We start from the raw sequence: 12,432 nt of genomic DNA, 5'->3' as shown, positions 1-12,432 counted from the left end.
CATCACCGGCACAACAGATAGACCATGTTTCACCTTGGCTACTCCAAAAACCTTAATTAAATGTTCTGCCTTTAAAGGGGACATATTATGCTCATTTTTAGCTTCATGCTTGTATTTGGGGTTTCTACTAGAACATGTTTACATTCTTTAATGTTCAAAAAACACATTATTTTTCTCATACTGTCTGTTTGAATATACCTGTATTCATGCTCTCTCTGAAACGCTCCGTTTTAGCGCATTTCAATAGAATGGCAACGGAATTGCGTTGCTAGGAAACAGCTTGGGTCCATGTTTACATCCTGTCAGTTGATGTCATTTACACACACTGCAACAGGAAATAAACTGGGACACATTCAGTATGTTTATGTTTAAAACTGTGGAATGGTCTAAATATTGTAGATTTGTGATGTCACAAATGGACAGAAATCCTATCGGCTTGTTTCAAACGCAGTTTCTGAATATGGGCTGTGTGTATTTCTCCATGGATTGAGTGTTTTGATACTTTCACAGTATTTATATATCACTTAAACCTGCTTTATAATAAAAGACATGAAAATATCACTTTTTACAATATGGGAAACAAGAAAACAAATAAGCATATTTCCCCAAAATGTTGAACTATTCCTTTTAGAGACCTCTTCAGTGTCAACGCTACATCATTTTACACATTTTATGTGCACTTCTGCTGCATTTGTGAAATGAGTGAACCAAACTTCATTTAAAATCTAGAACATTTAATCTATTTGACTACAATTTAGCTTTAGCAGATGCTAAACAATCACACTCCCAGTTTGGAACTTAATAAATAACCGCTTCACTGACGCATCTCGGTACACAAATAGAAAGAACATCCTCTCCGGTGTTCATTGTGTTCCAATTAGGGACTGGCTGGCCAGAGGGTTTGATGGATTGACTGCTGCTGCGATTCATCCAGTCATCAAACTCAGTGCCAGATCCACTTATAGCCTACAACCTGGACCTGAACCTCTTAAACTCAACTACAGTTTAAAGAATCCTTTATGAATGACATATATACTGTCTTGCCTGATGGGTGTTTTGCATGAAGGAGCTTTTAAAATCTGTTACTATGCAGGCTGTGCTGCAGAGTCATTTCCACCTGTCCTAATCCTAACGCTGCTGGGCTTTGAATTTGCGCTTCATGTGATGTCCTAATCCAGCCAAACATTTTGCTGCCACGAGAGAGTTCGTAATCTCTCGTCTTCTGCTGAATATTTGAGTCACTCTGGCTCAGCAACTACACATTTGGTATAAAGGAATTATCAGACAGTGAGTAACCTACAAATGCTTCAACACAATGTTATTATTATTATTAATTATTATAAAAATCTGGATAGAAAACTGTGAAATAAAGTTACAAGCATGCTTCAGAGAGCAATAACATACAAGACACTAAGTATATTACACGGCAGAACCTTAAACTATACGGTAGACATGCATTCAGTCATTAGGGCAGACTACAACTCCTCAGTGAGCCGTTCATTAATCTGAAATCCTCTCTTCTCACTTTGCCATTCATTAAAACAACACTGCACTGTATGTGAGTCTCAGTGTTCGGCATAGAGGAGATTCAAGTGGGCCAAATGCTTTTTTTTGGGAAAGTACCACAAAACATTCACTTTGGCTCTTAAACTCGTGAACCAGTAAAACATTTTTATAGTATTCTTGTGAATTTTTATACACACATGTAATCCAGAAATATACAGATTGCGAGTTGCTTTTGTGGGAAAACATCCTCCATATGTTATATTAGCGATTGCTTAGCTGGGAAAACTTAAGGGTGCCATATTATGCTCATTTTCAGGTTTATATTTGTATTTTATGTTTCTACTAGAACATATTTACATACATATTTCAGCGGAATTGCAATGGTATTGAGTTGCTAGGCAACAGCTTAGGTCCATGTTTACTTCCTGTCATCTGAAGTCATTCACATACACTGCAACCGGAAATAAACTGACACATTTATAATGTTTACGTTTAAAACTGTGAAATTGTCTAAATATTGTATATTTATGACATCACAAAATTACAGGAATCCTGACGGCTTGTTTCAAAAGCACAGTTTCTGAATACGAGCTGTGTGTATTTCTCCATGGATTGAGTGTTTCGATACTTTCACAGTATTTATATAGCACTTAAACCTGCTTTATAATAAAAAAAAGACATGAAAATCTCCCTTTTTACAATATAGTATCTTTAAGTTATCATAATCAGTTTTGTTTCTGATGCACAATCACACTTTATGTCAAATCAATAACATATTCTTTCTGAATTAATAATGTGCTACTGGTTTAATAACCAAATTGCATTAAATAAATATGAACCTGAAGACTACCATCACATAATGCAGAGTCCCATTTACATCAGTTTAAGTTCTCTATTGTCTGGATGAGGGTGCACCAGCTCTTTAGACAATAGCTCCTCTCTGAAACCAGGGAAACCTCGCCACAGTGTGGGTCAAAAGAGTCCTATTGTCCTATCTTCTATTGTGCTGCTGGAGTAGCCAGCAAACAGAACACTGTCAGCCTTTGTCTTTGTCTGGATCAGCTGTGCAGCCCTCTTTTTTTCATGCTCTGTGGAGTCCCATGTGGCTGCCATGCCCTACATGTCACCAAGATAAAGTTAAGGACTCTGCTGTTACAGTTGATAATGGATAGGCAAATATGTTTCACCAGTTGAACGTTAGGGAAATGGAGAGTTCAGCATATGTGTTGGGCCTCAGGGCTTTTCCTCGTCTCTTACAATGATGTCCCTGTGATTTCATTTGCTCACTTTAAAGGTCTGAAAGGCCTCATGACAGAGTGTGGGAATAAAGTGTTTATCAACTCATGGCTAGCTGATTATTTAAGTGCATTGTGTGCGTGAAAAGTGTATCTTCATAGATAGTGTTCATGTTCAATTAGTGGTTGAAAAAATATTAAAAATAAATATTAAAGTAAATGTAGAAATATTCTGTCCCACATACAAGTAAACAGAGTAAAAAGTACAATATTTCCCTTTCAAATGTAGTGGAGTAGAAATACAAAGTAGTAAAGTAAAGTATTCAAGTAAAGTACCACTAGTCTATCTCAAAAGTGTACTTGAGTACATGTACTTAATTTCCGCAACTGTAACATAATTACAGTAGTACATCAACCGGTCCTACTTTTTGCTGCAGTTTGCCAGGAGACATGTAGTTTATTATTTGCGACTATAAAAACAATAACATTTCTTCTTATGGGAAAAAACTACCAAATTAAAAAAAAAAAAAAGATTTAGAGGGATAATATCACAGCAGTAGCTTCATTGAATACATACAATTATTATTGGAATGAAAGTAAAACAAATACACTACACAAAAACTTTCAATCAGGTGTGTCAGTTCTTTTAATAAAAGTATCAATACCACAATTTAAAAATACTCCATTATAAGTAAAAGTACAGAAGTAGTAGCAGAAAAAGAGGAGTATCAAAAGGGAATTTTTATTTATTTATTAATCAATTAATTGACTATCTATCTATCTATTTATCTACCTATCTATGCTTTATATAAAAACTTCCAAACTGTAAAGTAACTAGAAATTATATCAATAAAATATATTATATATATAGTGAAATAAAAAGAACAGTATTTCTCTCTGAGATGCAGTAGAGTTGCATAAAATGGAAAAACTCAAGTAAAGAACAAATACCTCAAAATTGTATTTAAAAGTTTTTTTTTATTTTATTTAATTTTTTTTATTATTATTTTTTTTTACTTATCTTTTTGTGTTTTTGGTCCTTTCCTTTTTCCTTTTTTTTGTTTGTTTTGTTGTGTTTTTTTCGTATATGTTTCGTTTATGTTTCTATCGGATTGAATTCATTTATATGTATGAATGTAATTGTAATAACATTCGTATTATATATATGTACAAGTGTAATTGTTCAAATTAATTCTGCTTATTTAATGGTGCAGTAATATTGTTATAGGGATGGGTGGGTGGGTGGGAGGGGGATTATTTCTGTGATTTATTGGATTTTGTACAGAATACCAATAAAAAGATTTTAAACCCAAAATTGTATTTAATTAATTAGATACTTTAAAGACAAAAGTTCCTACTTATAGTGATTTCCAGCCAGTGAGAATGGACCAGTTTCCACCAGGGTTCCACTCTTTATTGAACTTGTTATGTAACAACGCCTCTGATTGGCCCGCTTCAAAATTCCAAATTTAATCCGCCCATCTGATTGGACGACGCCCTTCGAGGGGTCCAAACAGAGGTGGGCGGGGCTTCAGCAGTAGTCGGGAGATTCGTTGATCTGTGTTTCAGATTGTCGCGCCGCCAACAGGGGACACCGTTACTTTGTTTGTCTCTCTTAATTTCCACTGTTTTTAGCGTCGAATTGAAGCTCGGAAATGATGGGAAATAAATGGCTTATTTTTCATGACGAAGAAACGGCACACTGAAGGGCGTTTACCGTGTTTTTTCCCAGTGTTTTTCCCCCTTTAACAGGTAGTGAGTGTGGAGCCTCAGACGCTCAGCTCTGACTGAATGTCCCGCTTTGTAATCTCTTGACAGCCCTTTTTAACCCGTCTTTATATCGACCCGAGGCGGTTAACGGACTCCCTACTCTTCCCAGCAACATGGACGTGGATGTGTTTGTTGTCGGAGTAGTTTTCTGAATTTGTAACAGGTAGGTTTTTATCACAATTATAACCAACAGCAGCAACAACCTGTCGTCCATCCGCCTGGTTAGCTGGTCAACAGTAACCACAGCAACAACCTGTCGTCCGTTGGGTTACTAGTCAACAGTAACCACAGCAACAAGGAGGGTTCTTTTCTTGCTTAAAGCAGCTGGAAAATTAAGGACAAATGGGACCTTTTTGGTGTAAGTGTGTCAATCCTGGCTGTTTTATATTTAGCATATGGCTTAATTCATGGTGGCTGCAACCCCTTTTAATGTGCACCACTTTCCCCCTTAAGAGAGCCATGAATTCAGCTTTTATTTGACATATCACATCGTTTTTGTCCTCCCTGATGTGTGCAAATAATATTACACAAGTGTCACTCGTCAGATATTATTATTATTATATAATAATAATTATAATTATTATTATTATTAATAATAGTTATGATAATAATAATAATTTTATTTTATTTTGTTGTTGTTGTTGTTATTATTAAGGGTGGGGAGGAAAAAAAAGCTCGAAAATCCACCTGCCATCACCCCACTTTTAACCACCCTCCATTCATTTATTTACTTTATTGGATGTGCACCACTTCCCCCCTCAACAGAGAGCCATGAATTCAGCTTTTATTTTACATGCACAACTCGTTTTTGTCCTCCCTGTGTGCAAATAATATTACACAAGTAATGTCACTCATCAGATATTATATAATTATGGGTGAAAAAAAAAAAAAGCTGGAATATCCACCTGCCATCACCCCACTTTTAACCAAATGCACCCTCCATTAATTTAAAGGTCCCATATTATGCTCATTTTGAGGTTCATACTTGTATTTGGTGTTTCTACTAGAACATGTTTACATGCTGTAATGCACAAAACAACTTTTATTTTCCTCATACTGTCTGCCTGAACATGCCAGTATTTACCCTCTGTCTTAAACGCTCCGTTTTAGCACATTTTGATGGAATTGCAACATAATTGTGTTGCTAGTTAACAAGCTTTGGTCCATGAGTACTTCCTGTCAGTAGATGTTATTCACATACACTGAAACCAGGAATAAACTGGGACACATTTAGATTGTTTACGTTTAAAACTGTAATGGTCTAAATATTGTATATTTGTGACATCACAAATGGACAGAAATCCTGACAGCTTGTTTCAAATGCAGAGTTTGTGAATACGGGCTGTGTGTATTTCCCTGTGGATTGAGCGTTTCGATACTTTCACAGTATTTATATAGGACTTAAGCCTGCTTTATAATAAAAAAAACATGAAAATCTCACTTTATATATCTAAAATATTCTTCATTTAGGTGTTAGGTTGTCCTTGGTTGACCTGCCTCATCATAAATTTAGCTTTCATGTGACATTTAATGGCTGTAGTATTTTTCAAAAATGCATTTCATGGTGCTGATATTTAGCTACACTTGCATGCCCAGGCTAAAAATGTGTAAAATATCTTGTTAAATTTGGCACCGTGACCTGCATGGGACAAGTGTGCAAATCTTTCTTGGCTCCTTTTTGAGGCTGTATTTCACTAACTTCTGTTGTTTGTGTTTAGATTTCAGCCCCTGATGGACACGAAGAAGGAGGACGGTGTGGATTAGGATCTTTTTCCTTTGTCTTGGCTTCATCCTCCTCACCTCAATGTGGTCTCTAAAGGACTTCTTCCTCCTCTGCGGTTTGAAATGAAATGATGGCAGCGGCAGCACGTTGGAGTGATTCACCACAGGACAATGAAGAGAGTAAACACACAGCCATAACTCCGTCTTGCGAGGTAAGACTCTGGATAAGGTTGTGTCTTGAGGCTGGTTTTACTGTGCAATCTGTTTTCGTACAGCTCTGGCATGGTGGCTTTTCATTCTTTAGCTACTGTGGTGCATTCACTGGTATTTCTGACATTTTAAATACTGTGAGTAGACTGTGTGTGTGACCTTTGGCAGTGTGGCAGAAGGGGAATTATGATCCTGAAATGGTGTGCATTTTTGCGTCTATTTTTGACACAATAGCAGCTTTATACTACTTGACTGGGGTGGAAAACATGCAGCTTGAGATATAAATGTCACCTGGATACACGTGAAGCATCCATGAAAACCATCAGAGTACTTAGCGACTGTAACTTCATCATCTGCTTCAAAGGTATCCTCACTCTCAGAAAACTCGTGACATGCCGCAGAAGTTGCAGAAGTGTGTCTGCGAGAAACAGAGCGGCTGTGAGCTAAGTGTTGCAGCGCGCAGCACATCACATCTGCCAGCGTCCGGGGGTGACCGAGTTCATTTTCTTTCTCACTCTGACAACTGGTTAAGTGCACAAAGAGAGTTTTATACTTGCAGTGCTAATCTTACTGGCTCTTTTGTGGGTCTGCATGCCAAACTCTCGCTAAATGGCACATTGTGGAGAGCTCATCCTTTTCCTCTTACGCACGGCAGCTTCAATGAATGGTTGCATCATCATAATCATCATCACAGTCCAGCTAGGCTTGATGCATGTCATAACAGCATTGCAGTAGTGGCATGTTTTGGATTAATCCATCATCAGAAAATGGCAACAGTGCTCTGTGTGTGTGTGTGTGTGGCTTTAATCCTCTTACTGTGTCAGAACTAGCCGAGGAAGGACGACATAAATCATTGGGAAAAGCAGCAACCTAACAGTGGCGGAGGTTTTGAGACAGTTGATGGAGTAAAGGAGGCGTAGATATTTTTTTGAAAATGTCTTGAGAAGTTTGAGCAGAACATTTGCTGCATTGAGAGTGGTTTGTTATGGCACCAATTTTTCTTCCAATCGATAAGTCTGACAATCTCTAAGAGAGGGGTGTCCAACCTTTTTTCCTCCAAGTGTCCTTGAGCGACTCATAGCACCAAGTAAGTCACCAAGAGCAGACATAAGTCTTACTTTTATGGTCCTTTAACAGCTCAGCCATCGCCTCTATTACAGTTCTGCCCTCGGCAAAAGGCTTTTTGTGTTTCATTAGGATGTTCGCCACTAAATGAAGCCTCTGTTGCTGCGTTGACCTTCTTCTTCAGTTTGGTAAACAGAGACTGTTGTCTTTTAAGTGTTGTTTTCAGCTCCTGGATCGCAGAGGGCCAGCCGTACAAATGCAAAAGTCTGTCACTGAGTGATGAAGTTACACAATTGGTCAGCCGAGTGTTGGAGTTTTCTCATTGGCCGTTTCTCTTTCAGAAAGAAAAGGCCAGGAACAGTCCTTTATGCAAATGAGCCCGTCCAGTGCGACGCGTCCGGCTCACGAAACTTGGACCATCTGTCAAACTAGGCGATCTAGCTCTAAAATGAAATGAGATTCAGCAGTGGCATAGCCTATTTCTTCCTTAAAATGTTTACAGAAGTAGATTTTGGTGGATTGTTTAGATGGAATAACAGAAAGTTTACGAGCAGGCCGCCACGTTGTTTCCTGTTTGAAACGGCGAGCAGAGAACCAGGTGCATTCAACGACAGGGTACGTCACCGCTTTAACGACCAGTTGAGTGAAGCAATGCGTCCACTATTGTCTTCGCCGGACCTGGTGGACATGTACCGCTGGATTTAACATTATAGACATGTCCACTGACTATCTGTGTAGCAATTTTGCCACAAATTCACAGATTGACAGTACACGGTCCAGACATATACTGACTGAGTCTTGTTTGTTTGTAGATGCTACCAGCCGGAAAGATTGGATAGAAATTTAAACAGGTCTACAAAGTGAATTTGTGTTATAAAATGTATGTACATATTCTTTGAACCTTTAGCGAGACACTCAGAAACAGGAACTACTTGTAGGAGACCCCTGCTCTAAGATAAAGAGACAGGAGTGAGTAGTTGAAAAACTTTGTTTCTTCTTTACTCGGCTGCTTCAAGTGTCACTGTGGTGTGGTTTTCCTCACATCCGTTTCTGCAATCTAATAAATATTTCCCGTCACTTCGCATAACTCTCCCTCGCTGACAACCACTGCAGCCTGCAGAACTCCCAGCTGTTGAGCAGAAGCATCAAAAATACATCAGTTACTTCTTAACTTCTTAGACTCTGATGCTCTCAAGTTTTGGTCCGCTTTGAATCAGTTGAACTCACAGATGTAGCCTGAGTTTTAATGAAGATGAGGATGTGCAGAAGGACTTTGCAGGTGCGCGGTTGCCCGCTGAATCACCAGGATGCCCTGATAAGAGTGAAATTTGATCGCATCGGTTTCTTAGTAACCTGAGCACCTGAACGTTTTAGGTGTACACTCTACACCGCTGCAGAACCTGTGAGTCACCTGTGAGTCAGTACCGGTGTGTTTATCCTGATTGTTTGCAGCCCGAGGCTTGACACGAGAGCGAGGCAGGTCTTTTTATCTACCTGATGCCTCCCACAACACAAACACAAATCTCACCCAACTTTCAAGCTTCACTGCTTATGAACTGCTTTTCCCCCCCTGGGGTCTAATGAGAGTTGAGACCTCAGAGGGGATGAGCCCCCCCCTCTCCTCCACCCACCCCGCTGCATCATCTCGACTCGCTAATGAGGGAGATTGCAAGGGGCGTTTTCTACCCCCCAACACACACACATATATACAGACACCCGCCCCACCCTGCTACCGCCAAAGCGACGGTAGCAACGCTGGGGTAATTTAGTCCCAGCTGCCCCGATCATTAAGGGAAAAACACCCCACGTGGACAACGTCTGCTTCTCTCTCTCTCTCTTGGCCTCATTCACATTCCCTACCTCACTCGACCTGCTGTCACTCTGAAACCAACAGCGTTGTTATAAAGCAGCTGAGCCTCAGCTCTATACATCTATACAGAGAAAGACAATTGAGAAAAAAGATTGATAAACAAAGTGACTTTCTTGTTGTTAGAATTAGGGCTGCAACTAATGATTGTTTTCATTATTTTTTTCATTATTAAAGTTCATAAAATGTCAGAAAATAGTGAAAATTTGAGTAAAGTCTGAAGCTTAAACTGGGGATTTCTTATTGAAAAATGACTTAAAGGAACAGTGTGTAACATTAAGGGGGATCTATTTGCAGGAATTGGAATATAATATTAATAAGTATGTTTTCTTTAGTGTATAAAAACCTGAAAATAAGAATTGTTGTGTTTTCGTTACCTTAGAATGAGCATAAATAGGGGAGCGGGTCCTCTTCACGGAGCTGGTCGCCATGTTTCTACAGTAGCCCAGAACGGACAAACCAAACACTGGCTCTAGATAGGGCCATTCGCGTTTTCGGTAGTTCTCCTACACGCTTGGCACACGGGAGAAGTTGCAGTTGGTTGCAGTCTCACCGCTAGATGTCGCCAGATCCTACATACTGCTTCTTTTAAAAGGATTATCAAAATAGCTGCCGTTTAATTTTCTGTCAATCGATTGGTTGACGAGCCGTTTCAGGTCTTGTTAGCATAGTGGTTGGCTTTATGGCTGCCATGGTTGTTGACAGTTTTTTTTAAAACACCTGCTCTTTTGTTGAGATCTCTCCACTGCTGTTGTGTTTTCTATTAAAATGGGATGTTAGCTCTTGTGACATAATGGAAGCTGAAACGATTGGTCGATCAGGCAATAAAAAATTGGAAAGTATGAGAAAAATATTGTTTTTTTAACATTAAAATGTAAACATGTTCTAGTAGAAACCCAAAATAAGTATGAACCTGATATGTCCCCTTCAGCCATTTTTAAAGTAAAAATGGAATATCTTTGGATTTTGGACTGTTGGTCGGGTAAAACAAGACGTGAGTAGATGTGGTAGACCAAACAATTAATGATTAATCGAACAAAAAAATCAGTATATGAATTGACTCAGAAAATAATCATTAGTTGCAGCTCTAAATGGGAGTATGCATGTACTGTACAGTATATGCACTTCACTTTTGCTTCCTGTCTCCCTCCTTCTCTTCCTCACTTAATGTCAATTTTACATTTTTCAGTTTCAATTAGCAAAACTAGTAATATTAATTTGTGTCGTCTTGGAAAGAAATATCATGGCTAAAGAAAAACAAACACAATGGTGAAACCCTCTCTCTAGCATGTATTGATCTCATCCCTGATTCATGTCGGGGCGGATGAGACCAATGGCGGTGCTGTGAGTGCTGGTGGTGATGCTCCCTGCTTTGCTCTAAATATAGCCCCCTCCCAGCTCCATAAACCCCTGCTCTTTTTTTTTTTCACTCCCCCGTCCACATGCTTGTCTTTCACCCGTCCTCTATTCCCGTGTGTTTTTAGTGATGCTATATTTAACCCGTGGAAAGATGAATGCCGGAGAGGGGAAAAATGGATTCACTGTACTGGAATCACCGTCCGTTTTCTAGTGAACGCTGTTAAAAGCAGCTAATATGATGATGTTGGTCTGGACGGTGACATTTTAGGGGTCGGGGAACGCGACAGTGGTCAGTTTGTGTCATTTTGTTTCTGTGGAAACGACTCAATCTCAGTCTCTTTTTAGATTTTTCCACCTACATACCCATCTGGTAACAACTCACATTTCCAGTGTCACATCCCAGAGCCTAATTAAGCTGACTATGATCTCACTTTTTAAAAGTCTGACGGTTCATTTTAGTCATTGCAAGGAACAAAAAAAACGCTAGAGAAGAGATTACAGCGTCTCCAAAAGGAAATGACTTATGCTTTTATCAGCGTTTAGAGACGTGGCAGTTCATCAATCAGAGCAGCGTCGGAACGACTTTGATTTGCATACATTTGAAAAGCAAATGTGTCTCGTGCAGCACATCAGGGTTCTTCTCTATTCAGCAAACACGACAGTGACCTGGACATGACCTGACTTCTGTCTTAGCACATACACTCACAGAGAGAAAGTGTCTTGGGAATAACCAGGAGGATGCTCTCTGAAGGGTTTCCCCCTCGGTTTGGAAACACCAGATCTGCCTCACAGTTGTTTTGGCATCTCTTATCGGAATCAAACTTCCCAGTTGTTGTCGCTAGTTTTTCCTGGAAAAGATAAAAAAGGGAAATCTGTACGCGTGCTGCGTCGGACTCAAGGTCAACACAAATGTGTGTGCGTCTGTGTGTCGGGCGTCCCTCTTATCTCTTTCCTCTTGTGGAGAGGTGACGTTCATGCTCGGCGTGGCTCCTCTGCATGTCATCCTTCAGTCTGCTGAAAGCCCACACAGTCGCCCTGAGGGGTGGAGCAGCACACTAAATTCACGGTTCGGTATGTACCTTGTTTTTTGGGTCATGGTTTGGTATGTTTTCGGTACAGGGACCAGGTACCGTTCCACCCTTAGCCACCCTTATTCTGCTGTCCACAAGCGTTGATGAATGATTGATGGATGGATGTGTAGAGGGAGGAAAGGAGGGAGCGGGAAGAGGGCAGCAAAGCAGACGAAAGTTCAACCATTGGGGGGAAAAAAATGCCTTTTTCTTCTCATCTTTTTTTGTTCTGTCTTTTGCCAATTGGCTCAATGTCATAGCCTCTTCTGCCTGGATGCCCCCGTCCCCCCGTAGGATAAAGGGAGGGCAGAAAGAAGATGGTGCGATGTAGGAGTTTGGAGGGGGAAGGGTTGCAGATGCAGCCAGACAGGCAGAACAGAACCAGTCTAAAGCCTGGAGCACACAGCCCGCTTCATGCTCGCGTGACGGCAACGTCGCGTGTTGTTTTTTATTTCGGCGTCCATGTTAACAGGTTAGAGTGGACACACTGCCCGCATGAGACGCGCGTCAGACGCGCGTCAGACGCGCGTCTATTTTATAGAATAGAAGGCTCGCCTATTTTACACGCTAGCCGCTTACCTCTCGGCTGCCTCTCCCAGCAGCAACAGACAGTGAAGGTGATCTATTG

General features: G+C 40.1%; 1 protein-coding gene across 1 annotated transcript in view; it reads left to right on the top strand.

Annotated features, from left to right (window-relative positions):
* The first annotated feature begins 6,281 nt into the window (after window positions 1–6,281).
* Window positions 6,282–12,432, top strand: part of LOC119480267 (rho GTPase-activating protein 21) — a 94,238-nt gene continuing 88,087 nt past the window's right edge. Inside the window, exon 1 of the mRNA XM_037756381.1 lies at window positions 6,282–6,445. Within this exon, the coding sequence (XP_037612309.1) occupies window positions 6,362–6,445 (84 nt within the window). The 5' untranslated portion in view covers window positions 6,282–6,361. The remainder of the gene's footprint in view (window positions 6,446–12,432) is intronic.

The sequence above is a fragment of the Sebastes umbrosus genome, chromosome 21 (genome assembly GCF_015220745.1).
Source record: "Sebastes umbrosus isolate fSebUmb1 chromosome 21, fSebUmb1.pri, whole genome shotgun sequence".
Classification (NCBI taxonomy): domain Eukaryota; kingdom Metazoa; phylum Chordata; class Actinopteri; order Perciformes; family Sebastidae; genus Sebastes; species Sebastes umbrosus.
The sequence above is the reverse complement of the archived record's forward strand: the minus strand, read 5'-3'. Positions and strand labels throughout refer to the sequence as shown.